Source organism: Lutra lutra, chromosome 16 (assembly GCF_902655055.1).
Source record: "Lutra lutra chromosome 16, mLutLut1.2, whole genome shotgun sequence".
In the NCBI taxonomy this organism is placed as follows: domain Eukaryota; kingdom Metazoa; phylum Chordata; class Mammalia; order Carnivora; family Mustelidae; genus Lutra; species Lutra lutra.
Genome location: NC_062293.1, coordinates 59,352,801 through 59,379,411, shown reverse-complemented (window position 1 = coordinate 59,379,411; position 26,611 = coordinate 59,352,801). Strand labels below are relative to the sequence as shown.

The window sequence follows — 26,611 nt, the reverse complement described above, 5'->3', positions numbered from 1 at the left end:
GAGAGAGAGAGGGAAGCAGGCTCCCCGCCGAGCAGAGAGTCCGATGCGGGCCTCGATCCCAGGACTCTGAGATCATGACCTGAGCCGAAGGCAGCGGCTTAACCCACTGAGCCACCCAGGCGCCCAAGTGCTTTTTAACAGTAACAAAGAACAAGACAGAAAAGATTCAATAGGAAAAACATTTTTAGTTTAATAGAAAAAGTGGAGATGAAGTTGAGGAGATCTCCAGGAGAGCAGTAAAAAAGAGCTAGAAATTAGAAGAGGCAATATGTGGACTATTTCCTTTTTCTTTTCTTTTCTTTTCTTTTTTTAAGTAGTCTCCACACCCACCCAGTGTGGAGCCCAATAGACAGACTATTAATTGAATGTTTAAGTCACTGTATTTGGAGATTTCTTTGTTATGGAAATTAGCCTATACTTATACTAACAAAAATACCTTCCAAAATCTAAGGAAGTTCATTTCCCATCCTGGAGTCTAGTCCTAGGCAAATTACCAAGCAAGTGTGAGCTGAATAAAGACATTTTCAAATATGCAAGATATCAAAAAAATGTACCTTGCGAGTCCTCCTTCTCAGAAAGCCCCTGATGCCAGATTCTGTGTGCACTGGCCGCCCAGTAAATAAACATGGAAGGACTGTCTCACTAACCACGATTCCATATATCACTGAGAAACCACCCTATCCTACACGGGCCCATGAATTCTGGAATACATTTTTAATCAAATCATCTATACAGATTGTGGGCCTGCAGAAAAGTATTTCCTTGAGACCCTGCACCCCCCAGAGGCAGCCCTAATGGAGACTTTTACAACATTGAGGTTGTAAGTAATCTTTGGGGAGGGATTCATGACAGGGATCAGGGCGGAAGGCGACACTGAAGGGTCGAAGAGAATGGGTGATGAGCCTGTCAATCATGCCATGACTGTTCCGGGGCTGTTCCACCTGCTCGTTAAATGTGTGGCTTTGAGGACATCCCTTCCCCAACTGAGCCTTACTTAGTACCTTCATTTACGAAAGAGGAGCAATGACACCGACTTCTCAGAGTCTTGTAGGACTGATTAGACGCATGCCTTTTCTTACGTTCTTCAAACACACACACACACACACACCCTGATTGTAGCCAATTGTCTGGGGCCGGGGAGGGCAAGGCATGAATCTTAAGAGGGTTGGTCTCTGCACTCTTCAGTTTACAGACACTCATGGTAAAGACAACGATACCTGAGAATTCCACCTGGGGAAGTCATTTAGGTACGTGGAAAAAGTAGCAGATGGCCTGTTAGTTACAAAACACCTTGAAGACGCATTTGGTTTCAGAAAGCCAGGAGGCAGAGCAGAGTCTAAAGAGGAGGTGAGACTATGAGAAAAAAGTGTTTTACACAGTAAGAAAAATGGGGATTTTTCCTCAAGCATGCCATTGCGGAGGAGAGGGTGGAAGTGGAGAGAGGAGGTAAGAGGGCCTGTGAATAAACAGAAATAAGATCAAGTAAGAAAATTCCAGAACAAGATACCTGTGGGTTGGGTATGGGGGTGCCAAGGATCAGGTCAGTCAAAGAGAAGTTTCTAGTGGAAGGAATGACTGCAAAAAGGGTTAAGAATATAGACAACTAATACTAAGTCTTACAGGTGATCCTGGCTTTATTTAAAATTTTGATAAATTTTGATTTAAAATTTGATAAAATTTTGATAAATTTTGATTCGTGTTCATCCCATATTTTTTCTTTGCATTCCTTTTGATCTTTTAAAATACTGTATCAAGAGGCACCTGGGTGGCTCAGTGGGTTAAAGCCTCTGCCTTTGGCTCAGGTCATGATCTCAGGGTCCTGGGATCGAGCCCTGCATCGGGCTCTCTGCTCAGCAGGGAGCCTGCTTCCCACCCCCTCTCTCTGCCTCTCTGCCTACTTGTGATCTCTCTCTCTCTCTCTCTTTGTCAAATAAGTAAATAAAATCTTTAAAAATATAAAATAAAATACAGTATCAAAATATATTATATCTTGATTACTGAGTCTTGGGGGGGGGCCTGAAATGTTGTGCCCAAGGTGAGAGCCTCACTCGCCTCACCCTGGTCCCTGCCCTGGCTGTTACTGTTCGAAGCTTCAGTACCAGTCTGTTACATGGAAGGAACACCTGAAAGCCCAGGGACAGAAACCATCAGGCAAGACATGAAAACTTTCTGGGAATCAGCGAGTAAGAAATTTGAATAATGTAGGATTACATGATAAACATTAGAACCAAGAGAAAGGCAAGCAGTGGCTGGGATCCCAGAGTAGGAGCGGGATTTCCGTATCCCCCACGGCAGACCCCACACTCATTTGTCCTCTACCCTTTGTTTCTCTGAGACGGAGCGGAGGGTGAAACATGCGTGGGGGTGACCCTCCAGGGATGTCCTGAAAAGATCAGCCAGGAATCGGAGGTTGGTGTTCTAAGAAACCAAAAGTAGCAGTTAGGGGTGGAGAGGGGTCCCAGGATTAACTTCTCAACCTCTTTACAGAAATGCAGAGAAGAGCCAGCTTTGGACCAAGTAAATCCAAGCAGTTTAAGAGATGCCAGTCTCATTAAAGTGGGCCCAGGAGGCTACCTTGACCCCACGTTTGCTTAAAATGCAAGTTGACAACATGTGAGAATGGGGCCCGGTGTCCACGCCTGCTGCCTACCACTGACGCAGGAGCGGGAAGAGTGAGGGAGGGGCTCACGTCAGCCTGTGACAGAGCCTCAGGATCCCTGTTCCAATGATTAACAATCTGGATGATTGCAACCTTTTCTCTTCCTTGTATCTAGCAACCAAGCAGTGAGCACTGCTGAGGAAATCACAGCCCTGAGTCACGTTTCTCTACCTTCTCCATTACCACCCCCTGACAAAACCCAGAAGACATTTGTTTCTTCATTGCTCTTTTGGTCCCTACCGCTTGAAATGTTCATACCTTCACGTATCTGTTCACCCATGTGGTCCCTTGGAGGGCCACAAACCACCGTTAACATCTGAGACGTCACATGGGCCCGCATGAGCACGCAGCGTCCACACCCGTGTCCTCCGCGTCTTGCCCGGATTTTATCTGCCCTCTCTGGGTCTTCCAGAGCAAACGTCAGATGAGCCACCACTGAACTCCAGAGCCTTCCATGAGCAACATGTCTTAAGTGAGAACCACAAGCTGCAGGAAGTGTGGACAGTAGGGCAGAGATCTTTCTAAACAACCCAAACCAAGCACCCCTCGAAGCATATTCATGATCGCAGATGATTCTCGTACGCTCAGAAACCTGAGCAGACCCCTGGGGCTCACCACGGGCGTCCCTGCTGGGATTGGGGTGGTGAAATCAGTGGGAAAGGAGGCAGCTAAAGGGTAAAATTATGCCAGCTTTTTTCCTCTCTGAATGGACACGGCTCCCTGAGAGCAAACCATCTTTGACTCTTCTCTGAGCCTAGAGCGTCCCCCTCTCTGGCCCCCTCTGAGGTCCCCCAAAGGCTTGTCCTTCCTGGCCACACCCTCCCCATCTCCCATGCCACCCCAATCTCCCTTGGTCTGCAGAATGGGTAGGTGGGGAGGAGGGGGTAAATTTGCCTAAAGGGCCCAAGACACTACCTGAAAGAAAAGAGACTGATTCAGAATTTGTTTTACACGATTCAATAGTACTCAAGTCCTCTGTGGGAGCCTGAGAAGGTTCTACCACAGATCTACCAGCAGGAAGGAACACGAGAGGTCCCAAAAGGGGCCCTCTGTGAGGAAAGTGGCCACTCAAATGACCAGGCTCAATGCCAAGACCTGACAGTTTCAGAGGCTAAATCTGGACACAGCCTTGGCTCAGTCCCCTCGCACCAGAGTCACTCTTGGGGACAGTGCCCGAGCCCGTGTGAACTAAGAGCTTGGAAAGCCCAAGCGTCTATCACTATCGGTGGCCTATGCGGGGATCCCCGCACCCTTTAGATGGTTCAGGACAGAGTTTCCACAGCTACAGCCCCGCACAAGGACAGAAACGAGCGATGACACCCAGAGAGAAGTGCCGGGCGTGAGCGAGTCCTCAAGGGACTGACTAGAAAACCGGGTATTGTTTCTCCCCTGCAGTCAGGTCCTATATCTGCACAGCCTAACGTGACATGGTTTATAACGTGACATGTCCGCATGTCCCAGTCACCCTCGAGGAACAAAGAGACATGTCTAGAGCCCTGTGCTGAGTGCGGGCTCAGACACTGCTGTGCCGGGCACAGTGGGGTTACCCTCTCGGGGGACTGCAGCCAGGACCATGCCGGCACACAAGAAAGAAAGGGGATGAAATCATTCCTCAGTTTAGAAAAACACTTGCACAAGCCTTTCTGGCCATAAAACCTCAGGGCCACCCCCCACCCCCAGGCCCTGGCGGTGACCTAGTGAGGGAAGCTTTGATCAGGAAGTTGGCTGTCCTGCTAGGAGAGGTCACGGGAATGTGGGAGCCGCTTGGCTGTGGCGCGGGGAATGGGGTCTGGGAGTCTGGAAGAGGGGGCGAGCTCAGCTTCGGGGTGCTCATGGGGCTGATGAGACCTTCCTTCCCGCTGACAGCGAGGCAAAACCCAGCGTTTGGCCCTTCCAGCAGCATGCGGAACGGAATGGTCACATGAGGAAAAAAAAAATTAAGTAAGAGGTTTAATTCTCTGTATTGGAAACAAGAGACCACTCCCCAGTGCCCTTGTCTCAGGACATTTACGTTACAAAACATGTCATTTGGGGCAGTTCCTCCTCTGCCTTGGGCTCAGGTTCCGCTTCGGGCTCCCTGCTCGGTGGGGAGCCTGCTTCTCCTCTCCTTCTGCCCCTGCTCGTGTTCCCTCTCTCACGATGTCTCTGTCAAATAAATAAAATATTTTTTTAAAAAAAGAAAACATGCCATTTTACACTCTTTCTCTGTCTCTTTGAAATGTGTGTGAATCTTCTTAGAAGCTAAACAAGCTTCTTGTCTGCTTTATGATCCAGGAATGTCTTTCCCAAGGGCCTGGGATCTACCTCTTTGAAATGTTCACATCAAAGGAGATAGTGCCCCTCTCTCCTGCTTTTGTGGGAGCCCAGGAGCCTAACCAAGGGGGGCTCCATGCTCCAAGCTGCAAAACCGCCTGTCGTCGTAAAGATCCAAGAACTCTGGGGCGCCTGGGTGGCTCAGTGGGTTAAGCCTCTGCCTTTGCCTCAGGTCATGATCTCAGGGTCCTGGGATCAAGCCCCGAATCGGGCTCTCTGCTCGGCGGGGAGCCTGCTTCCCCCTCTCCCTCTGCCTGCCTCTCTGCCTACTTGTAATCTCTGTCTGTCAAATAAATAAATAAAATCTTTAAAAAAAAGATACAAGAACTCTGTGCTTCTCATGATCAAGCCTAGCAATCACATGGACGGTCATTCATTACCAGGTGATGGCAGGATGAACGGTGCAAAAGGTGTCGTCAAGCCTCTTCCTTGAGGGCCGGTTCCTGGTTATCTTGAGGGGGTGGAACGGGCTGCACCTGCCTATCCATAGGGAAGGGGGAAGGTGTCTTTCTGTCTTTGCGGTCTCATCGTGGGTTACCTGGGAGGCATGTCCCATTCTGGTTTAATGCTTCTTCAGAAAGAAAACTGTTTTTCTCCGCTACCTTTGTTGGAGAGGTTTTTCGGGGCCAGGAATTGTATTCCCCCAACGTGACGCACGTGCTTAAAAAGGAAAAAGAAAAGAAGTGGGAGGAAGGTTCTAGAGGAGTATGACCCCTAGTGGGAGTCTGGGGTCTCTGGAGGGACCTGAGAAACTGTGTGGTGGTAAGGCAGAGGAATTTCTAGAAGGGACGCAGACATTCAAGTGGAAATTGTTTCCCATGAGTAAATAACAGCATAATCGCAGATAAAACACACCGGCTTCAGCTAAGTGTTTTAAACATACTAACTCACTTCGCATATGCACTAACTAGGGTGATTCTGTATTATTCCTTCCCCCTCTGCCATGTGACCCTGCTGTGTGCTAGACAGGGCAGAAAAGGTGTCACGAAACAGCGGGGAAGCAGGTTCAAGGGTGGACTGATTTGGCGAGTAGGTCTCAAACAGCCTCTCCTACAGGCAAAAGCAACCTTTTGGGGTCTGTGTGGGAAAGGTCAGATACAGCTACTACATAGGGGTAATGTGAGCCATTTTACTGGGTGAGCCCCAAAACTGCGAGAACTGGCGGACACCCAGTCCTGAGCGCAGACGATGTAGGGAGGGGTCGGCCTGGGAATATAAAAGGGAATGGCAGCCTGGTAAGGACCAGACACTTCTGTGAGGTTGGGAGGCTGTCCTGCGGGCCTAGAAGCCCTCTTATCCCCAGTAACCACCATGCCATATCATTTTGAGGTTCAGGCTCAAGAAAGAAGCTTTAACTTGCCCTGCCCTAGTGTCACCAAGCATAACCTGGGAACCAAATATTTCTAAGGGACCTGGAGCAGGGCCTAGACAGGGACCTGCCAGAGGCTTCCTCAGATTCCTGGGCAGGGGTGATCGTGACAAAGCCTGAGTCTGGAATTGGCCTCCCAGAGCTTACAAAGTCCCTAACCAGCACTGGCCCCCAGTTTCCTGCCCTTAGAGCCCCGCAGGAAATATCTGGGGGGAGGGGAGAGATAAGGACAACCAGGCTGATGAAAGAAGTGGGATTCAAGGCCCAGTGAAAGCTATTTACATATAACTTTTCAGGAGAAAACAATTTGGGTAGGGGAAGAACTCATCAGGGTCAGTGAGACAAATTAATCTCAAACCGCAGGGCATGGGGCTGCGTTCACCTGGCAAGGACAAAGGTCATGGGAATCACCCTTGTATGCTGGGTTCCTACCTGACTCCGTGCGGGAGGCACCCTAACACCTGAGTCCCTAATATTTTCTGCACCCACTGAACGCCGGACAAAAGGAGCTTTGACTGCCCTACCTGTCAGGCCTCTCTGTTTCCGGTGTATCTAGGATGTGCGAAACTGGGCTGCGGGACAGAGGGGAGCAAGTCCCTGAGCTGCTACTTTTCCAGGCTCTAGGGAGTCCCTGGTCGTTTCCTGCAGGGCTGGGCTCCGGTGTGGTAGAAATTAGGGACCCGAGGTCTTATGGGGGGAATGCGGGTGGGTCTACCGGAGCCCAGCACGGCCTTCCAGGGCTGCTTTCCCCAGATGCCAGCCCAAGAGAAGAGGCGACTTCCTCCTCCTTTGGAAGACCCACTCACCCTCTCTTCCTCCCGCCTCCCCAGAGGCCAGTATCCTCAGCCTCGCTCCCAATAACCCCGGGGCCACCGCGACCGCCGACCCCCGCCCCTAACCCCAGGCGGGGCGCCTCCATCTTCTCGGCCCCGCCCAGGCCCGGACCCCTTTATCTTCCCGCAGCTACGCCCTACCCGGGGCAAGGCCCTGCCCACAGCCGGCCACCGCAGGTTCGGGCTAGTCCCGGTCGGGCTAGTCCCGGGCGGGGACAGGGCAGCGCCGGAAAGTCGTGAGGAGGGCGGGCACGCAGAGCATCTTTAAAGGCCCACGACTCCCCGGAGGCGCCTCGACAGCCGCCGGCGGCCCCGGGAGATCCCCACCAGCGCGCAGGACCCGGCTCTGCGCCCGAGCTGCCGGGGGCGCCATGGGCCGCTACCGCATCCGCGTGGCCACTGGGGCCTGGCTCTTCTCCGGGTCGCACAACCGCGTGCAGCTGTGGCTGGTCGGGACGCGCGGGGAGGCGGAGCTGCAGCTGCGGCTGCGGCCGGCCCGGGGCCAGGTCAGCGGACAGGGAAGGGGACCCCCGACCTTGGCCCGGCCTGGGTTCGCGGCGGTGGGGCGGCGGGGGTCGCGGGGGCGGGGGGGGGGGGGGCGGACGAGGGACAGCCCCAGCGCGCCGGAGAGGACTTGCCGTGGCAGGGAGAGGATCCGGAGCCAGGGCCCGGGCTGAACTCCAGCCCCTCCTCCCTTCTGCCCAGGTCCTCACAGCCTCCACGGCTTCCCCAAGTGACCCCAGGGCCAAGGTCGATGCCGGAGGAGGGGTCTGGTCAGAGGCTGCTCAGGAGAGCACCTGCAGGGACAGCTCAGGGATGAACCGAGCTCGGTGACGTGGGACCCTGGGGCACAGGTGTCCAGAGGAGGGAACAGGTGTTGTCTCTAGAGGCCTTCGGCAGCGGAGGCTCACGCGCACCAAAACGGCCTCTCCGGGGCCCCTGGTGCTCAGTGTCGTGGGCTGTGGTCCCCACAGGAGGAGGAGTTTGATCGCGATGTCCCCAAGGACTTGGGGCCCCTACAGTTTGTGAAGTTGTGCAAACACCACTCCCTGGTGGACGACGCATGGTTCTGCGACCTCATCACAGTGCGGGGCCCGGGAGCCTGCGAGGAGGCCGCCTTCCCCTGCTACCGCTGGGTGCAGGGCCAGGGTGTGCTGAGCCTGCCAGAGGGCACCGGTGAGGGCTAGGGGGGCAGAGGGGCGGGGACGCGGGTGAAGTGGTGGTCCGAGCTGGGCACAGTGGGTGCTGGGCACATGAGGTGGGGACAAGACGGGGGTCAGGGCAACATCCCTCATTTCCAGAAGTTACAGCCAGGATGAAGGGCTGCCAGGGAGGCTGGAAGGGAAGGTCGCGATCTGGAGACGCCCTCTTCCAAGAAGAGGACGGGCCTGGGGTCCCAGCAGTAACGGAAAAGGGGAGAGCAGAGAGAGGGGAAAGGATATCCGTGCATAGCCAGACTAATGGGAGGGGGGGCTGTAAGGGTGGCAGGTACAGCAGGAGACAGGGACCCCTGGGCAGGTGGCAGCTAAGGGAAGAGGATAAACGCTCTGAGCCGTGAGCCCAGAGCGGGTGTGGTTGGGGAAGCATGGAAGGAGACTGTGAGGGACAGGGAGCACCCCAACAGCAGGGCAGGGACCTAAGAATTTGTTAGTGTGGAAACAGGAGATAAATCGGGAGACACACGAGGGCAAGGGCAGTAAGGATGGAAACGTGGAAGATACGGCTTTGACACAGGCAGGGACGGGCCCAGAGAGCAGGAGCAAGTCAACAAGGACTGTGGTGGGAAGTCTAAGGAGGGTGGCCCCGGGAAAGACAGCCGGCACCGCTGCGCTCAGCAGCTTTCGAGGACAGTGGAAGGTGTGACAGGCGAGGCTGGAAACGTGAAATCGAGCCAGGCGGTACGTGGTAGAAACAGGTGTGGTCCCATGGGTCATTAAGACGGTCTCAGCCTGATGAAAGGGATGAATCCGACCACAGGTAGGATGATTAGGATCCGGTAGGGACAGACAAATCGAGGAAGAAAGGGGACACGCAGGGGAGAGCAAGGGCCACACAGAACCGTGCAATCATCTTAGTGCCCGACCCTCCAGCACGCCTGCCAGAAGACAATGCCCTGGACATATTCCAGAAGCATCGAGAGAAAGAACTGAAGGAAAGACAAATGCTGTACTGGTGAGCACTGGCCCGTGAGCCCCCCAAAGGTCCCCCCTTCCCTGGCCCTGCCCCCCTCGCTGACCTACACACCCTCCCTGAAGCCTGGGCCCCATCTCCTAGCTGGGACACCTGGAAGGAGGGGCTACCCCTGACGATAGCGGCCGGGTGTCAAGACGATCTGCCTCCGAACATGAGGTTCCATGAGGACAAGAGGCTAGACTTCGAGTGGGCGCTGAAGGCAGGGTGAGGAAAAGCCTGGGGCTCAGAGAGGAAGAGGGCCAGGAGACCCAGGAACGGGGGCGACAAGGGAGGGGCCGAGGGCTCGGCGACTGGGTTCACGTCTCCACGCTTGTTTAGGGCGCTGGAGATGGTCCTCAAACGTGTTTACACCCTCCTGAGCCCCTGGAACCGCCTGGAGGATTTTGATCAGATCTTCTGGGGCCAGAAGAGCGCCCTGGCTGGTCAGTGGTTCCCCAAGATCCCTATAGACCCCTGAGGGCCCCTTTGGATGACTTGACTGCCACACCCCAGAGTCCCCCATGACCCCTTCCCTTAGGAGACCTGAACATCTCACAGAGGCCTCCGGAATGAAAAGCCAGGGGCTGGAGACGGGGTGGTTGTGTGCCGGAACCGCTGGGCTAGGGCCTGGGGGAGAGGGACCTCTGGGCTGTGATAAGCACCCCCTCCTCCCCCACCTGACCCCATAGAGAAGGTCCACCAGTGCTGGCGGGATGACGAGATTTTCGGCTACCAGTTCCTCAACGGGGCCAACCCCATGCTGCTGAGACGCTCCACGTCCCTGCCCTCCCGGCTGGTGCTGACCCCAGGGCTGGAGGCACTGGGGGCCCAGCTGGAGAGCGAACTCCAGGTACTGCCTCCCATCCTGCTGGTTCCCCTGGCCATACAGCAAGGAGAAGTGCTGAACGGGGGGGTGGGGGGGCACCAAAGATGAGTCAGGGGGAGGGAGGCTGTGGGCACCCGCCCTGCCTGGGTGCAGAGTCCCGTGCTGGAAAAACCTACAGGTGACAAAGCATGCTGGGGAAACTGTGAGGCACTCCCAGGGTGGAGGGCAATGGCGTGGGTTCCCAGGGCACAGGTGGGGCCAGCGATGGTAACAGGGACAAGGACATTCGCTGGCTGCTGTCCAGACTCCTGACCCAGCGACTCAGGCAGTGGGGGAAGGTGAAGGAGGCGCTGCCAGGGGTGGAGAGCGGGGAGGTCTCTTGGAAGAGAGCTGGGTTCGGAGGAGAGAAGCCAGGTGTGAGCGTGCGCGGGCCTGCGCGGGTGTGTGCTGGATTCTGCGACAGTGGACACTAGGGACCCTGGGGGTGGCCGGCAGCAGAGCAGAGGTTTGGACACGTGGGGAAACAGCTCAGTTTGCTGAGCTGGGGGGTCGCTGGGGGCAAACACAGGGAGCAGCCATGGAGGGGTGATGGCAAGGGGGCCGGCCAGCCTGGCTGAAGGACGGCTTCCAGCACCGGCACTGTGGACAGCACTGTGCACAGGCTGGGTCCCCACCCTGGGGCTGCTCCCACACACGGGGCACTGTTTGTCCATTCACGTCTATAAACCGAGAGATGCTGGCCCAGATGCTCTAGTCCCGCCAACAGGACGCTGATACCAACACAGGATGGCGGCCAGAAGCTACATCAACGTGTCCCCCTTGGTCCTGGCCCTGGAGGCGTGCTTTCCACTCGAACCACAGGCACCTTCCTCCTCTCCCCAGAACGGTTCCCTGTTTGAGGCCGACTTCATCCTGCTGGATGGAATTCCAGCCAACGTGATCCGGGGCGAGAAGCAGTATGTGGCCGCCCCCCTCGTCCTGCTGAAGATGGAACCCGACGGGAAGCTGCTGCCCATGGCCATCCAGGTGAGGCGCCCTGGGCGCGCCCCACCCCGCACTGCTCTCTGTTCGCCCCAACCTCCGCTCCTGGGGATGCAGCCCCCACTCCTTGGCTCGCAAACGCTCCTCCTCACACAACGAGACCTGTCTCCTGTCACTGTGTTTGCCTGCAGTCTGCTTTCCCCTGACTCACCCAACTGGAAGTTCTTGTTCTGCTCCAGAGCCACAATGGCCTTTTGGATTCTCACCCTGGACCGGCTGGTTCTCAGACTTTAGAGGGCATCGCAGTCACTGGCGGGCCCGTTAGCGTACGCGGCTGGGGCCCACCGCCGGACTTCCTGATTCCGTAGGTCTGGGCTGGGGACGGAGCATGTGTATTTCTAACAAGCCCCCGAGTGATGCTGGTTTGGGAACATACTTCAAGAAACACCCTAATCCCCCTGGAGCCTTTCTGACTCCAAACACCCACCATCAGATGAACTCCCTTTCTCCCGCAGTTCTCAGCAGCTACAAGTACTGTCCACTGTCTCACCCGTCCGGCTTCCTTTCCCACTGGCCAGCCCCCCACCCCAGCAGCATCTCCTCCCTGCAGCCCCCGCTTTGATGCTCCTGCCTTCACCCCCTCCATCCGGGCACTGGTGTGGCGACACCGCCAGTGAGAGGCAGGGCAGAAGATGGCCTCAGCCCTCCCCCTGGATTGTAACCCCCGGGGAGCAACCGTCTTCCTCACTCCCCTGCCATCCCCACCAACCCCCCAACACCCACCAAAGAAAAGCAAAGGCTTGATAATAGGCTTGATTTCCTGCTTACAGATCCAGCCCCCCAGCCCCAGATCCCCGACCCCACCGCTGTTCCTGCCCTCGGATCCCCCACTTGCCTGGCTCCTGGCAAAGACCTGGGTCCGAAACTCTGACTTCCAGCTCCACCAGCTCCAGTACCACCTCCTCAACACTCACCTGGTGGCCGAGGTCATCGCTGTGGCCACCATGAGGCGCCTCCCGGGGCTGCACCCCGTCTTCAAGGTACGTGCTACGCTCTACCCTCTGTGTCCCCAGGGACAGGAAACAGCCCGAGAGCCAACGACATGGCAACCACAAAAATGTTTCTGTCAGTTTGTGAGAGCAAGAAGGGAGACAAGACGGGAGACTGCCTTCCCCCCAAATCCCCATTCAGTCGCGTCATTTAGGGTTCCTTGAGGACATCTTACTGAAGGAGCCCCCTGAAATTCTCAGAGCTGCCGACCTAGCAATGGGCCTGGATTCTAGCAGGAGTGTTGTTAGTAAAACAGCAGCCTTGTTCCTGCCTTAGGAGCCTCTCTGTGCAGCCAGAAGGACATGTGACGCCCATGAGACCATCCAGAGACCAGTGTCTGGAACTAGAAATTACAAGAGACAGCCCACAGACACCAGAGAACTGATAGGAGAATGTTCTACCCCAGCCAAGGAGTTTGCTAAATAGGAACAGATCAGAAGGCAAGGGATACCCCGGGAGGCAGGTGGAGAAAGACACACGTTGGAAAGTTGGTGATCTGAAGAGAAGTAAAAAGAAACCAAGGACTTGGCTGGGGGTGGGGAGCCACAGTGCACCTGGGCACCAGACCAGAGAAAGAAAGGCCAGAGGGCCGTGCTGTGGCAGCATCCAGCAACCCACAAGCTATGGGTGTGCTAAAGACCTAGAAATACCGAAATTTGATAAAAGAGTGAGCTCAGTATCCACTGCTAAGCAGAAGGCAACAAAATAAGACTCACAGTTGTGTAAAAATGTCCTCAACATCTTGCACAGGGACATGGCCGAGAAGGGACAAATCCAGGGGTAATTGCCAGAAACAGCCCACTCGGAAGGAGAGCCAGTCTGGAAGCAAAGAGCAGGGCTTCCATTTTAGGTGCCAGGAGCGGAAATGTTGGCAAGATATGCACACGAGTTCCAGCGCCGGAGTTTCAGCTGGGGGCTTCCCGGCACCCCCACCCCTAAGCCTGGCCCCCAGTAGCTATGGCCCCTCTGAGTCTAGGGTAACACAGACCAGACGGATTTACGGCTCTCAGGGTGCTCCTGCATCACAATCTTCTGGTCTTCGGGAACAGGTCAGGCTTCTCTTCAGGCTCACGCTCCCCCATCATGAGGTCAGCCCTGTCCCCACCTATGTCAGCCTTGACCCAGGGCAGACGGCTGGGCTGTGATCAGTCCCACGGGGGAGCAAAGTCTGCTCACTCACAAAGGTTCCATGCGCGGGCTGGCTCTGGCCTCGGCTGCTGGGGTGCGCATCCAGAATCCTGACCTCCTGAATCCAGAATCCTGAGCGCCACGGTGGGGTTGTAAAAGGACAGAATGACAGAACGCAGCCGCATGACACTGGCTAAAAGCTATGAAAGTCCTTCGTTCTTGCAAGGACCACTCCTGTCATTAGGGGCTGCTTGTCCTCAGGTGGCCGATCTGCTCCCGTGGACTCTGGGCTTTCTAGGACACTCCGCATCTCTCAGGAACTTTCTGGAAAGTTTTGGGCCAGTGCGAACTGCCTTCACATCTTGACCCCGGAGGCCCCACTTGGGTCGTTCCCTGAGCATGGCACCTACACGTCAGACAGACAGCAGCACTGCATGACGGCCGCACATAAGACAAGACAGTCGGGGGTCAAAGACCTTCCTGCAAGGACCAGATGGCCTTTTTCCATAGCTAGCACGAGTGTTTGCTAAAGCTATACAACAGAGGGATCTGACCGCCCAGCTCAGGGTGGCACAGGTCTGATGTCAGTCCCTCTGTTGGGTCAGCAGGAGGCTCAGTGGGGTCCCCCTAAGTGACTCACAGCACCCACCCCGAAAAGGGGCCTCGCATCACAGCCTCCAGCAGGGAAGCGGCCAGAAGACAGCTTCAGCTGTGAGGACGCGAAAGACAGAAACATAAAGGCCATCACAGGGGCTGGTTCTTGACACCAGCACTCAAGGTGGGAACAGAGACAAGTGGGAACGGCTCCAGCACAAGGGGCTCCGGGGGGCCTGATGGCCAGCGCGCTGCAGCCCCAGAGACAGGAGGCCCTGTCATCACCCCCAGTCCACAGATGCAGGGAGGGACGGGAACTGACACAGGTCAACACTCAGAGGGCGGGTGACCCTGGACGAGCACGGAAGCCAGTGGTTTAGTACAGCGTGATGGGCAGCAGGGGGCAGGGAGAGCAGGAGAGGGAGCGACGGGAGTGACGGGAGCAGCGGAAAACCAGACCCGGGGGGCAGGCGGACAATAAGGAGAGCCTCCAGCAGGGAGAGGCCACGAGGCTAGGCGCCATGCCCCATGAGGCAGGACCCCGCGTGGCCTCCATAACCACCCCCACCCCCTCCACCCCAGCTCCTGATCCCGCACATCCGCTATACCTTGGAGATCAACACCCGGGCCAGATCCCAGCTCATCTCGGAAGGAGGGATATTTGATAAGGTGAGGAGGTAACAGGGCCTTGCGGGGGCGGGGCCGCTCGTCACCTGGCTCTCCGTGACCTCCTGCCACTTTCAAGATCCCAGACCAACCCGGGGGAGCGTCCTGGCCCTTAAACCCACGAGCCTGTCCCTTCCTCCCATGTCTGTCAATGAGCAACCCCACCTCGGAGCCCCTTGCTCGGCTCCATCCTGTCGTTCAGGGCCTCCCCTCTCTGCCCTCTCTGCCGTCCGCAGGCGGTGAGCACGGGTGGCGGGGGCCACGTGCACTTGCTGCGTCGGGCCATGGCTCAGCTGACCTACTGCTCCCTCTGTCCCCCCGACGACCTGGCTGACCGGGGCCTGCTGGGAATCCCAAGTGCCCTCTACGCCCATGACGCTTTACAGCTCTGGGGGATCATCGCCCGGTGGGTGACGGTGGGAGCGGAGGGGGAGAGCAGGGAGAGGGGGCTCCCACCTGACTTCAGCATGGGCCCAAACCCCACGTGGAAGCAAGAAGGGCCGGACAGGAGGGGCAGGAACTCAGTCCTGGGCCGAGAAGGAAGAGTCAGGAGGCAGCAGGGAGGGTCTGAAGCCGGGGAGACCGAGACAGGAAGTGCGGGGAGGTGAAGCCGACGGTGGCTAAACCACAGGGTCCCAGGGCCTGGATGGGGTCAGGGGAGTTTGTCAGGAAGAACACCTTTCAGCCATGGGGCCAAAATTCATTAAAAAAAAACTTAAAATGTTTCCTTCCTTTCTAAACCCATGTTTTGAAAGAGCTAAGGGATGTCCCCAAAGACGAGTCTTGTAAAATCTGTCCCCAGACACAGCGGGAGTCACCTGGGCCAAGGCCGCCGGAAAGCAGTTGAGGCTCTTCTCGTGGGAAGCTCACCTCCCTTCTCCCCCGGGCAGGTACGTGGAAGGCATCGTCCACCTCTTCTACCACAGGGACGACATTGTGAGAGGGGACCCGGAGCTGCAGGCTTGGTGTCGGGAGATCACCGAGGTGGGGCTGTGCCAGGCGCAGGACCGAGGTAGGACCCTTCCCCGGGGATGGGGGCCGTTGGGCCACTCTGCCCCTCTCAGTTCAGGACCCCAACCCCACATCCCACCTCCCTCTCCAGCCACGTGCGTAGCATCTCATTCCCATTCCCACCTGCTAAGACCACTTCTAGACACACCCAGGGGCTGTCCTCCTCAGAGACCCTGGCCATCACCCTCTACTGCCATCCCCAAGCCCCAGGCACATCGTGGGGCCCAAGCATGGGGCCCCATAAGACCAGAACCGCAGCCAAGGCGAGATCTGCCCAGGCCCTGCTGGGGCCCCTGTTCTCCTCCTGGTTGTCTGTTTTCTCACATGAGGATAGAGATACATGGGAAGAGCTTCCAGCAAGGCCCATGATGTCCCACACTGCTTTCCCTCCCTGCCTCTCCCACCTGCCACTGTCCAGCACACACACATGTCCAGGGAGCACAGCGCATGTCCCACACTGCCCTAGTCCCATCCCGTCCCATCCCAACTTAGTACTGTACAGGTTCATGCCAACTGGGACCCCGCGCACGGCCCCTTGGGGCCACATTTCTGGGGCCAGTCCAGTTCCCCCTCCCCTCGGCTAGGATCTGGCTAGACCTGGGGCACCCCAACCTGCATTTTAACCTCTGGGGGAAGGAACAGCCTTTCTCGAGCTCTTGCTAGGTTCGTCCTCCCCTCTCTAGCACATATGGGCCTGCGGGGGCTGCTTTAGATCATTCTTGGGGTACATGCCAGCACCTCTGGCTCTCTGGGACAACTCCAGATGTTTACTGGGGAGAGCCAGGCCCCAGGGATGTGGCAAACACCCGCATTCACCCTTCTGGGCCCAAACTTTGTCTTGGACACCTCAGAACTGTCTCTCAGATCCCCCAGGTCCCTGGAAGACCCTTCCTCTCTCTCCCTGCTCAGCTTCTCCCCAACCACTCTCTACGTTGGGAAAACAAAAATAAACATTCACGTGTCAGCTTTAATCTCCACCAACTGCCTCTCATCCTCTCTTCCTCCGCTCGCCTTGGTTCTCATCACGCACTTTGCCTAATTTTCCCAACAGCCTTTTTAGAGGAAGTGTGCTAAAATTAAAAACAGCTTGAGAGTAGCAGTCAGGAACCCGAGTTCAAGGTCAGCCTCTGCCTTTTCCGGACCATACGATCCTGACAAGTAGTTCTCTCTCTCTGGTCTTTGATTTTTTTTTAAATTGATAGAAAGGGAGTGATTATATTTGTTCCACTTAACGCATAGGCTTAGTGGCTCTAAGTCACCATCTCCACTGTAGAATCAGTGGCCTGAGATAACCTTTGTGGAAAGCCTCTCTTGGCCGTGACACTATAAATACATGACTTCTTCTGTTCCTCCCTTTATAACTCAGGCATTTACAACCCTCTATTGGGGAACAGGAGGAAAAGTCCCTAAATTCCTAACCACTTTTTGAGGCAGAAGATATTCAAGCACTCAGCATTTTTCAGACCCAATAATAACAATTCCCTAATAATTCCATAATAACAATAATCATTATTTACCGAGCCTTTGTCACATATGAGGTGATTTCAATATGTTATCACCCACATTTTATAAGTGAAAAAATGGAAATTCAGAGAGATTAAGTAATCAGTCTAAGACACCCAGATTATATTGCTTGAACCTGAAGTGAAACTTAGATCTAATGCCAATGTATTTGAATAAATAAATGAATAGACACCCATCAAAGCCAAAATACAGTGGACCCTCAAACGGTGTGGGGTGGGGTGGGGGGGTTAGGGACGCTGACCCTCCCCCCCACACACCGAGCAGTCAAAAATCTGCCTATAACTTTCGACTCCCGAAAAACTTAACTACTAAGAGTCTACTGTTGACTGGAAGCCTTCCCAATGACATAAAGAGTCAATTTACCCCATCCTGTGTGCCGTATGCGTTGTACACTATATTCTGACAGTAAAGCGAACTAGAAAAGAGAAAACATGAAGAAAACCATACAAAGGAGTAAATACATGTCTGTACCCACTATAAAAAAGCCACACCTAAACGAACCCACGCAGTTTGAGCGCGACTAGTGTAGACACCCCCAAGACGACCACCTGCATTTCTCTCCTCTCGTACTGGAGCCCCTAAATCCTGTTCCTCTCTGGCAGGTTTCCCCATCTCCTTCCAGTCCCAGAAGCAACTCTGCCATTTCCTTACCATGTGTGTCTTCACATGCACTGCTCAGCACGGGGCCATCAACCAGGGCCAGGTATGAGAGCCGAAAGCCCAGGTCCCTGAAGGCAGGCGTCTGGACCTTGGGATTCCTAAGGGAGAGACAGGGGTTCAAAGCCTAAGTCTCAGGATTCTAGGGTTGCAGTTTCTTCCCCCAGCTGGACTGGTATGCCTGGGTCCCTAACGCCCCATGCACAATGCGGATGCCCCCGCCCACCTCCAAGGAAGAAATAACAATGGCCACGGTGATGGCTTCACTACCTGATATCCGACAGGCCTGTCTTCAAATGACCATCACGTGGCATCTGGGTCGCCGCCAGCCAGACATGGTAAGAGGGGACTCTGGGAAAGGGAAATGACAGTTGGAAGGGAAACATCGGAACAGAGGCTAAGCCCTCCATGCTTCTGCCTCTAGACTGGAAACTGATGCATCCTTTGTCCTTTCCTAGGTGCCTCTGGGGCATCACAAAGAAAAGTATTTCTCAAGTCCCAAGGCCAAGGCGGTATTAAACCAATTCCAAACAGATTTGGAAAACCTAGAGAGAGAGATCACAGCCCGGAATGCGCGACTTGACCTGCCGTATGACTACCTGAAACCCAGCCGCATAGAGAACAGCATCACTATCTGAGGCCTGTGGCATCCCCACCTCCAAGACTTCAAATCAGCTCCAGGACTAACGTTTCCAGTTTGAATGTCAATGGTTTCCAGAGTCTCTGCAGCTAAAGCTCTATTTTCTCCCGCAACCAAATCCCCAACGTCGGTATCCCCTCTGTCCAGGGAGGGCAACAAACCTTTTCCGTAAAGGCCAGATGATAAATATTTTAGGCTTTGTAAGGCTGCGTCATCTCTGTCCCAACTACTTAGCTTTCCCGATAGAGCACAGAAGCAGCCACCAGACGATAAGGAAGTTAAGGAGTGTGACCGTGTTCCCATAAAAAAATTACTTAAGAACAGTGAAATATGTCACAAAATTCTCTTCTTCCTTTGGTTGGCTCCACCATTTAATTAATTTTTTATTTTTTCAGCATAACAGTATTCATTATTTTTGCACCACACCCAGTGCTCCATGCAATCCGTGCCCTCTACCATACCCACCACCTGGTGCCCCCAACCTCCCACCCCCCACCCCTTCAAAATGGCTCCACCATTTAAATATGCAAAGAGGATCTGTGCTTTGCGAATGGGACAGGCACAGGCTGTGGGCTGGATCTGACCCTCGGGGGCCATCCTCACACCAGGTAACCCCGCATTAGCCTGAGGCACTGACCCTACTTGCCAAACAGCCAGAGGATGCTCTGAGGGGGGATGGGGAAGATTTCCTGCATAAATCAACTACCTCAACTAATTCTCCTTTCCCAGGAGCTAGATCCCCTACACCGGTGGCCAACCTAAACCTTAATGACTCTGTGCTTTGATAACATTCCCTCCACCCTGTTCCCCCTCTTCACACGCTGACCCCAAAAGTCCTCCAGTAAGAATGGTGTTCCTGGGGAGAAGAAAAACCTGCCATTCCTGGATGGCTCCCTGCCCCCCAGCAGCCTCGAGCTAAGAAGACCTGAGATTCCTGTCCCAGGGCCCCTTTCCCAGCTCCTGCAATAGTATTCCCAAGTCTGTCTGTGTTTCCCTGGGTCTGAGTTCTCTGTCACAAGCTGTTTAAGAACAATAAGCATAAAATAAATGGGAAAAAGTGTTACAGAGTCATGTCCACTGCTGACCAGTGTGTCTTTGTGTGGTTCTGGGGTCTTGGGATCCAAATGACCCCTCTCGATTATGCTGCAATCGCTGTCCTCATTAGAATGTGTACAGACAGCTCAGTGCAGAACTGAATTCTTCCAACGCCCGATTTCCCTAAATGACCATCACAAAGCTGCCTCTCACCGCTGAAGCATACAAACTTTTTTCCCCCCAGAGGGTGACCTATTCATGTTTTTAAAAACCGTGTACCCTCCCTTATCCAAAGGACCTAGGGTCAGTCTCCTTGGTGTACACGGGGAGGCAAAGCGACACCGTTGCGTCCTCACTCCTCTGTCCAACACGACCGGCAGGACGGCTCTCCCTCACCACCGGTTCTCTGGCTCTGCTCCCCCCGCACTCTTCCGAGCGCCCGCATTCTTCTGGACTCGGCCTCCAAGACCATGCAGCATGCTGTGCTCGGGAACAAAATGGCACTTCATGGGGCACCCCCGGGGCGAGGGACCCGCGGACGGCGGCCCTCGGGAAGGGGCTCCTAACCCCCGCTCCCTGTCGGGACAGCTCTGCGCCAAGGCGGAGTGAGAAGACATGAGACAGGGGCGTTCTTTCTCGCTGTCAGTCTCCGTGTCTCACTTACCACAACCCCGTCCAGGGCAGCACCCGAAACTAAGGCATCTGCGGGTAAAACCGGCGAAGGGCAAGCCTCCGCACCCAGCAGCCCATCGCCAGGGTAACCAGGCCGCCGAGCCCCTCCCTCCCCACGCCCGGCGCCTGCGGGCTCCTCGTCACGTGACTTGACTGGTTGGTCACGTGGTGCGCCGGGTCCTCCCATTCCAGCCTGAAAGGGGGGGGACCAGAAACGGGAGGCGTTGCTGCTGCACACTGCGCCCCGGCTACAAGGGTCCTAAGGGGCTTCTGAGGGGCTGCTTCGGCTTCACACACCGCCTGCCCCTGCCGGAGATCAGGGAGGGCCCGGAGGCGCCCCGCGATCCCCGGCGGATCCCCCGGCGCGATGGTTGGGGCCTGAGGCCACGCCCCCTTAGCGGCGCTCCTGGCGGCCCGTCCTCCACGGCGCGAGACCCTGGGTCCAGCTCGCTCTCCCCGGGCGCATCTGGGCCTTCCTCTCGCCGCCTTCCCGCTCCGCCCGCAGCTAGGCGATCCCCGACCCCCTTCTTCATGGCGTCGCTTCTGTGCTGTGGGCCCAAGCTGGCCGCCTGCGGCATCGTCCTCAGCGCCTGGGGGGTGATCATGTTGGTGAGGGACCGGCCGGCGACGGCCGGACAGGGCCCGAGGGGCCCCGGTGTTGGAGGGCTGGAAGGCTGGGGGACTTCGGGCCTTAGAAGGCAGCAGGCAGGCGGGAGGGAGTGATCGATGCGCCGCTGGAGAAGGAGACAGCTGAGATAGAGAAATGGGGAACTCGAGCGGGGTGGGGGTGGGGGGAGCACTCGAGGTAAGAGGGAGAGGAGCTGGGCCCTTGAGAGATGCCTGCGCTGAGCGGAGGGCAGTGGGGAGGGGGAGCGCTGCTTCCCGAAATGGGCAGCCGCGGCCTTGTTTCCCCGGGGTGACCCGCCCCGCTCTGGGAAGAAATAGTACGTGATTTCCCCGACCCCCTCCTTGTCCCGTGACAACGACGCCTCTGGAGAGGAGGACAGTCTGGCTTGCTCACTGTTCTGTCCTTGCACTGCCCCAGTCGTCTCTCCCGGCTCCCACCCCAGTCCTGGTGACGGAGTCCGAGCCCCGCAGCGGCCAGCCCAGTCCCAGCGCGTTCCGGTGGCTCCCAGACCCGGGCATTGTGGCAACATTAGAAGTGGGAGGGGCTTGGAGAGCGACCAGGTTGGGGGCCGGGGCCAGGGAACCCGTCCGCTGCCTCTTTGCAGATCATGCTCGGAATCTTTTTCAATGTCCATTCGGCCGTGCTGATCGAAGACGTCCCTTTCACCGAGAAAGATTTTGAGTAAGTAGTCAGGTGGCAGAGGCGGGCCGGGGGCAGGGGGAGAAGCGAGTCGTAGGCGGGAGCTGCTGGTGGCGGGGTGCCTGGGCCCCGAGGCTGGAGAACTGAGCTTTTCGCCTTAGCGCGCTCGGAGTCGAGCCCCGCGGGCCTCCGCAGCCCAGGTGCGGCTGCTTCGGTATTTTACTCGACTGCCCTGGGCCGCAGTCCCCCTCCCGCCAGGAGCTCGCGATCCTGGAACTCGCCCCAGAGGGTTGGAGGAAGCTTGAGTAACGCGAGTAAAAGCGCTAAGGCGGAGCCCGGCGCCCGGGAAAGGCCGGCCGCCGCGAGTGCTGCTGACCATTGTCTACCCCATGCCCGCCGCAGGAAGGACCCCCAGAAGATATATGACCTGTACGAGCGAGTCAGCTACAACTGCTTCATCGCCGCGGGCCTCTACCTCCTGCTCGGAGGCTTCTCTTTCTGCCAAGTCCGGCTCAACAAGCGCAAGGAGTACATGGTGCGCTAGCGCTCCGCCGGCCCCCTGTCCAACCCCCTCTATTTAAAGACTCCCCAGGGGCCAGCGTCCGGGCCCCGCGCGGGGAGGCTGGGGCCGGCCGTCCTCGGTCCCTCCACAATAAAGCGGAACTGCCGTCCTGAGCCGTGTGTCTGTGCTTGGGGCCGGGCGGGGGCGGGGCGGGCGGGGGCTGGAGGGCGGCCGTGCGCCGCGAGCCGACCCGCCGGCGGAAGTGGAGGGAAGCCGGGCCGGAAGTGAGGCGGTGTCCGGTCCTCCGGCCTCGCTCGGCGGGCGCCGCCGGAGCCACCGCGGCTGGCGAGGCGGGGAGCGGCCGCCGGGGAGCCAATCGGCCGTGGGGAGGGGCGGGACTTCCTGCGCGGGGGGCCCCAGCGGCTCGGTTGCCCGGCTCCGTGGTCCCCGGCTCGGCGGCGGCGGCGGCGGCGTCTCCTCCGTGGGGAGGCGCGCGGGGCCATGACGTCAGCGTCCACCAAGGTTCGGCCTCGCTCGCGGACAGCGCTCCCTGGCGGCCGCGGGCGGGCGGACCCATCCCCCAGCCGGCGGCGCCGGCTCTTCCGCCTGGAGCGGGGGGCGGGGGGCGGGGGCCGGGCGGGAGACGCGCTGGGGTGGGGCCAGGGGCTCCGGGCGGGACGGCGCGGGGTGTGCGCGGCCCCCCGTGACGCCGCCCCGCCCCCAGGTCGGAGAGATCTTCTCGGCGGCGGGCGCCGCCTTCACGAAGCTCGGGGAGCTGACGATGCAGCTGCATCCCGTGGCCGACTCTTCCCCCGCGGGGTACGTGAGCCGGGTGGGCGCGCCGACTCGGCCACCGGCGCGGACGCTCTGGGCAGGGACAGGTGGCGGAGTGCCCTGCGCCGGGCACCTCGCTGAGCGGGTGCGGAGACGCGCGGGTCGCGGGAGGCACGGCGGGTGCCCCCGCAGCCTGCGGCTCCCGACCCGGGCCCTGCGGGCTGACCTGAGCGCCGCTCGCTGCGATCGCGGTTCTGAGAGCCCCGCGGGTGGGGTTGCTTCCAGCGGGCCCCTCACGGCCGCGGCCGCCCGGGGCTCGGGCACAGGCAGGCTTTCTTCGATCGTGGCTGTCGGGACAGGTGTGGTTGGGGTCCTCAGGATGCCCACAAGGCGTTAAGGGGGAGGAAACCCTCTTTAGGGACCCACGGAAGGGACCCCAGGGACTGGGGGGAGGAGGCTGGCGGCTGTGGAATGCACAGCCTGTGGGCTGGCTGCACACCCCCCTCTTCCCACTTTCCTGTCCCCTTCTCCCCCCTGACAGTGCCAAGTGGACGGAGATGGAGATAGAGATGCTGAGGGCTGCCGTGAAGCGGTTTGGGGACGATCTTAATCACATCAGCTGTGTCATCAAGGAACGGACAGTGTGAGGGAGGGTGGCCGGCAGAGGAAGGGGGGTGGGCACCGTGTCTTCTGCACACCCGCGGTCCATCTTCCTGCGAACCCCCTTCCAGCTCAACGGCCTTTCCTGCCTCGCTGCTAGCTGTGTTAGCGCGAGCTCGAAGACTGAGAATAAAAAAGTGGGTCAGAAGTTACTGAAATGTTGTCCTAACCAGGACCTTCTGAGAGTTTTATTTTGGGTTGCCTGAGATGCCCAGCCCCCGAGTTCGGTGATGGGAGTCCCCTGGCCGTTTACACAGCTCCTTCCAGCTGCTGCTGCGGTGTTTCTGGGGGTGCCGTGACACTGAACTAGCTGATTGGAGTCTACTCCTAAGTCTCGGTCTGCCTGCGGGTCACCAGAGCTCACCTGGTAGCTTTGCGCACCCGCACATCTGTCCCACAAGAGAAGTAGGACGCGGGCCTTCCCCACTGCACGGTTGAGGTGGTCCACTCTTCACATCCCATCTGCCCTGAGTGTGTGCGAAGCTTCAGGAGAACACGAGAACCCTACCAATGGCTGGCGCCCTAACCTCAGTGCTCACGAAGGGCTCCCCAGTATTCCTTCACAGTGGCCCATCAACCCTGCCCTTCCCCTCTCTTCTTCCCTCCCGTGCTCTGATGACTCCCTAACCTGCTCTCTTCTCTTCAGGGCCCAGATAAAAGCCACCGTGAAACGCAAGGTATACGAAGACTCTGGCATCCCCCTTCCAGCTGAGTCGCCCAAGAAAGGACCCAAGAAGGTGCCTTCCGGTGTCTTGTCACCTCCTCCAGCTGCCCCTCCGCCAAGCAGCTCCAGTGTCCCTGAGGCCGGGGGTCCCCCCGTAAAGAAACAGAAGGCCGGTGAGGGCTGCCGAGTGGCTACCTGGGGGCTCAAGGTCCTGTCTGAGGTTCAGGGAGAGAATCGGGTGGGTCAGAGAAGGACCCATCTCTCTTCCTTTCTCTGTCAGGGTTCCCTGAGAGTGGCTCAAGTGTCCGAGGGAGGGGGAGCTGGGGGGCAGTCAGAGAACCTAGAACCTAGTTTATGCCGTGCCCCCCCCCACTCCCCAGATGTGACACTCAGTGCTCTGAATGACTCGGATGCCAACAGCGACCTGGTGGATATTGAAGGGCTGGGAGAAACTCCTCCAGCCAAGAAACTCAACTTCGACCAGGGTAGGAGTCCTCCTCCCACTCCCACACCAGCTGGAGGCTTGGGGGATGGACTCCGCAGGAGCCCCCTCCCCTGGTACAGAGGCTTGGGAAGAGCAGGTTCCCCAGTACCCTGTGCAGGGTCAGCAAGGAGCCAGGGGCTCAGGGGAGGTGGGAGTGGTCTTGGAAGCCGGTGCTGGGTGGGGGGGGTGGTCTTGGAAGCGTACTTGGGGCTCGCTCCATCTCGGCCCATTTTGCTTCCTGTTCCAGACAGCCTGACCCTGGATTCTGGCCTTCTCATGACCTCTGCTGACCCTCCTCTGCTCTCTCGCTGAGCCTCCCACCTCTGACCCCTCTCACCTCTGACCCCTCTCACTGTTCCCCCTGGACCTGTGGATCGCCCGGGACTCTGAGCAAGCCTGCACGAGAGGGACGGTCACAAGGCTGCTGGGGCCCTACTGGCCACGCCGTTCCTGTATGCGCATCTGCCCCCGAATCCCTCTGACCTCCACCTGATGGACTTTTTTATACAGAAAACAATAAAGATTGCCTTTTCCGCCTGGTGCCTGCAGCGTCACGTGATTGGGGCACTGTGGGCGACAGCCTCCCTCCTGAGGCCCCGGGGCTCGGCCCCTCCTCGCAGGTCTCACCACCCTGCCTGGAGCAGCACAGCCCATATTGGCAGACTCTGTGCCCAGTGCCAATATTTCTGTGCTGCTAGAGCCAGGGGAGCTGGGTGTGGGCAACAAAGACTCCAATCCACTCTCCAGAGGCCGAGCCTAATCCCAGGACCTCTGGCAGTCCGTATGCCTGAGGCCGCCCCGGGAAGTTGAGAGGGGCCATTTCCAGTGCTCCCAGCAACCCCCCCGGCCCCCCACCTCACAAGAAGGCCCAGATGTTTTCTGTGTCGCTTCTCCAGGGTGGCCTCCCGGGGCCAGGCCTCGGCGGTGCCTCCCCCACCCTCGCTCTAACACCACAGTGTGGTTTGGACGTGGCCACAGAGCCGTGCAAACCACAGTGTGCTGCTGGGGCGGGAGCAGGACTGGGGTGGCTTGAGAGGAAGGGAGCACAAGATGGTGCCGTGAGACCCCCACCACCAGGAGCGGGGACCTAGAGAAGGCTCAGAAGGCAAACACGGCCCCAAGAAGGGTTGCAGGGGCAACGAGGAACCGGGGCGAGGAGCTGGCAGGCCACAGGAGGGAGAGGGGCCTAAGGGCTGAGCCCGCCGTGGGATACGACTGGAACCACCTTCCCTCCGTAGCAACTTTGCTCAGGGGACCCCTCGGGTGGGGTCAGAGGCAGAGGAAACGGGATGACTGGGGGGGCCACACGCTGCCTCCCGACTCAGCAAGGGCAGGGACCCAAGGCTTCCTGTGTCCGTTCCTCCCCTCCCTGGGTCAGAACCCAAGAGAAAGCAAGGAGAGACAGAAGGCCAAGGACAGCAGGGTTGGGAGTTGGCAGTCCAGAGGTGGTGGGGCCGGAACATGGTGGGGAGAGGGGGGCCGGAAGTCGCCCTGGGCCCTGGGCCTGCCACAAGATGGAGGCCAAAGGCAGAAAATGGAGGCCAGGGGAAAAGGGGAGCAGCAGGGCCCAGGAAGAGGGCTGTCTGGACCTGGGGGCCAGGTACTCAACCCCCAGCACTGTTCCCACTCCCCACCGCCCCCCAGGGCCCACACCTGACCCCCCGCGACAACCCCCATCAGCCCATCCACCAGGCCCAGGAAGGCGGGCCCACCCCAGAAAGCCACGTTTAAGCTGAGACAAACATGGCTCTCCCCACCCCCACCCTAGGCCTTTCCTCAGCCTTTTCCTCCTGTCCAGGACATGATTTTTAAAAGCACCCCACAGAAAGCAAAATCCAAGGGCCAAAAATCCCTTCCACAAATCAAAATAACACCTTCTGCAAACCAAAAGTTTTCCTCCTACCTCCCATGCCGCCCTCTACCACCCCCCTGCCGACACACCCCCCAAAACTCTTAGCAATCAGAAAGATCTAAGATGGTGGGTGTAAGCAGTCTTTTTAGGCCCCGGGGGACGCCGGACCCCCTCCCTCAAGACCCCTGTCTGTCCTGCCCCAAAGCCTGCCAAGGCCTCCTGCTCCTGACTCCAACCTCCACGGCGCCCCCAAACTCAGCAGCTGCCCCCAGCTCCCA

At 57.7% G+C, this 26,611-nt stretch overlaps 3 protein-coding genes and 1 long non-coding RNA gene across 8 annotated transcripts; 3 read left to right on the top strand and 1 right to left on the bottom strand.

Annotated features, from left to right (window-relative positions):
• Positions 1–7,474: 7,474 nt before the first annotated feature.
• ALOX12 (arachidonate 12-lipoxygenase, 12S type) lies at positions 7,475–18,612 on the top strand. Its single transcript, XM_047706964.1, has 14 exons — positions 7,475–7,680; positions 8,149–8,350; positions 9,265–9,346; positions 9,449–9,571; positions 9,686–9,789; positions 10,036–10,196; positions 11,055–11,198; positions 11,984–12,193; positions 14,508–14,594; positions 14,828–14,997; positions 15,482–15,603; positions 17,729–17,829; positions 17,951–18,121; positions 18,242–18,612. The coding sequence occupies exons 1-14, from the start codon at positions 7,546–7,548 to the stop codon at positions 18,419–18,421; spliced, it is 1,992 nt and encodes a 663-aa protein (XP_047562920.1). The 5' UTR covers positions 7,475–7,545; the 3' UTR covers positions 18,422–18,612.
• Positions 17,551–18,772, bottom strand: LOC125087075 (uncharacterized). The gene is made up of 3 exons (XR_007123347.1): positions 18,585–18,772; positions 18,054–18,134; positions 17,551–17,884 (listed from the first exon to the last, which is right to left on the bottom strand). It is a non-coding gene; the product is annotated as an uncharacterized LOC125087075 (long non-coding RNA).
• Positions 18,773–20,519: 1,747 nt separating this feature from the next.
• On the top strand, positions 20,520–22,635 carry RNASEK (ribonuclease K). 2 transcript variants are annotated; one of them, XR_007123346.1, is made up of 4 exons: positions 20,531–20,739; positions 21,363–21,439; positions 21,800–21,992; positions 22,600–22,635. XR_007123346.1 is itself a non-coding variant. In XM_047706962.1 (3 exons), exons 1-3 carry the CDS (start codon positions 20,662–20,664, stop codon positions 21,939–21,941), a joined length of 297 nt encoding a protein of 98 aa, XP_047562918.1. In that variant the 5' UTR covers positions 20,520–20,661; the 3' UTR covers positions 21,942–22,072. The 2 variants fall into 2 exon arrangements, 1 of the variants encoding a protein (XP_047562918.1); XM_047706962.1 differs by lacking the exon at positions 22,600–22,635 and having other exon boundaries at positions 20,520–20,739; positions 21,800–22,072.
• C16H17orf49 (chromosome 16 C17orf49 homolog) lies at positions 22,199–25,021 on the top strand. 4 transcript variants are annotated; one of them, XM_047706958.1, is made up of 6 exons: positions 22,208–22,421; positions 22,624–22,718; positions 23,215–23,316; positions 23,980–24,170; positions 24,378–24,482; positions 24,729–25,021. In XM_047706958.1, the coding sequence occupies exons 1-6, from the start codon at positions 22,401–22,403 to the stop codon at positions 24,791–24,793; spliced, it is 579 nt and encodes a 192-aa protein (XP_047562914.1). In that variant the 5' UTR covers positions 22,208–22,400; the 3' UTR covers positions 24,794–25,021. The 4 variants fall into 4 exon arrangements, with proteins under 4 accessions (XP_047562917.1, XP_047562916.1, XP_047562914.1 ...); XM_047706959.1 differs by having other exon boundaries at positions 22,215–22,421; positions 24,733–25,021; XM_047706961.1 differs by lacking the exon at positions 24,378–24,482 and having other exon boundaries at positions 22,199–22,421.
• The last annotated feature ends 1,590 nt before the right edge of the window (positions 25,022–26,611 follow it).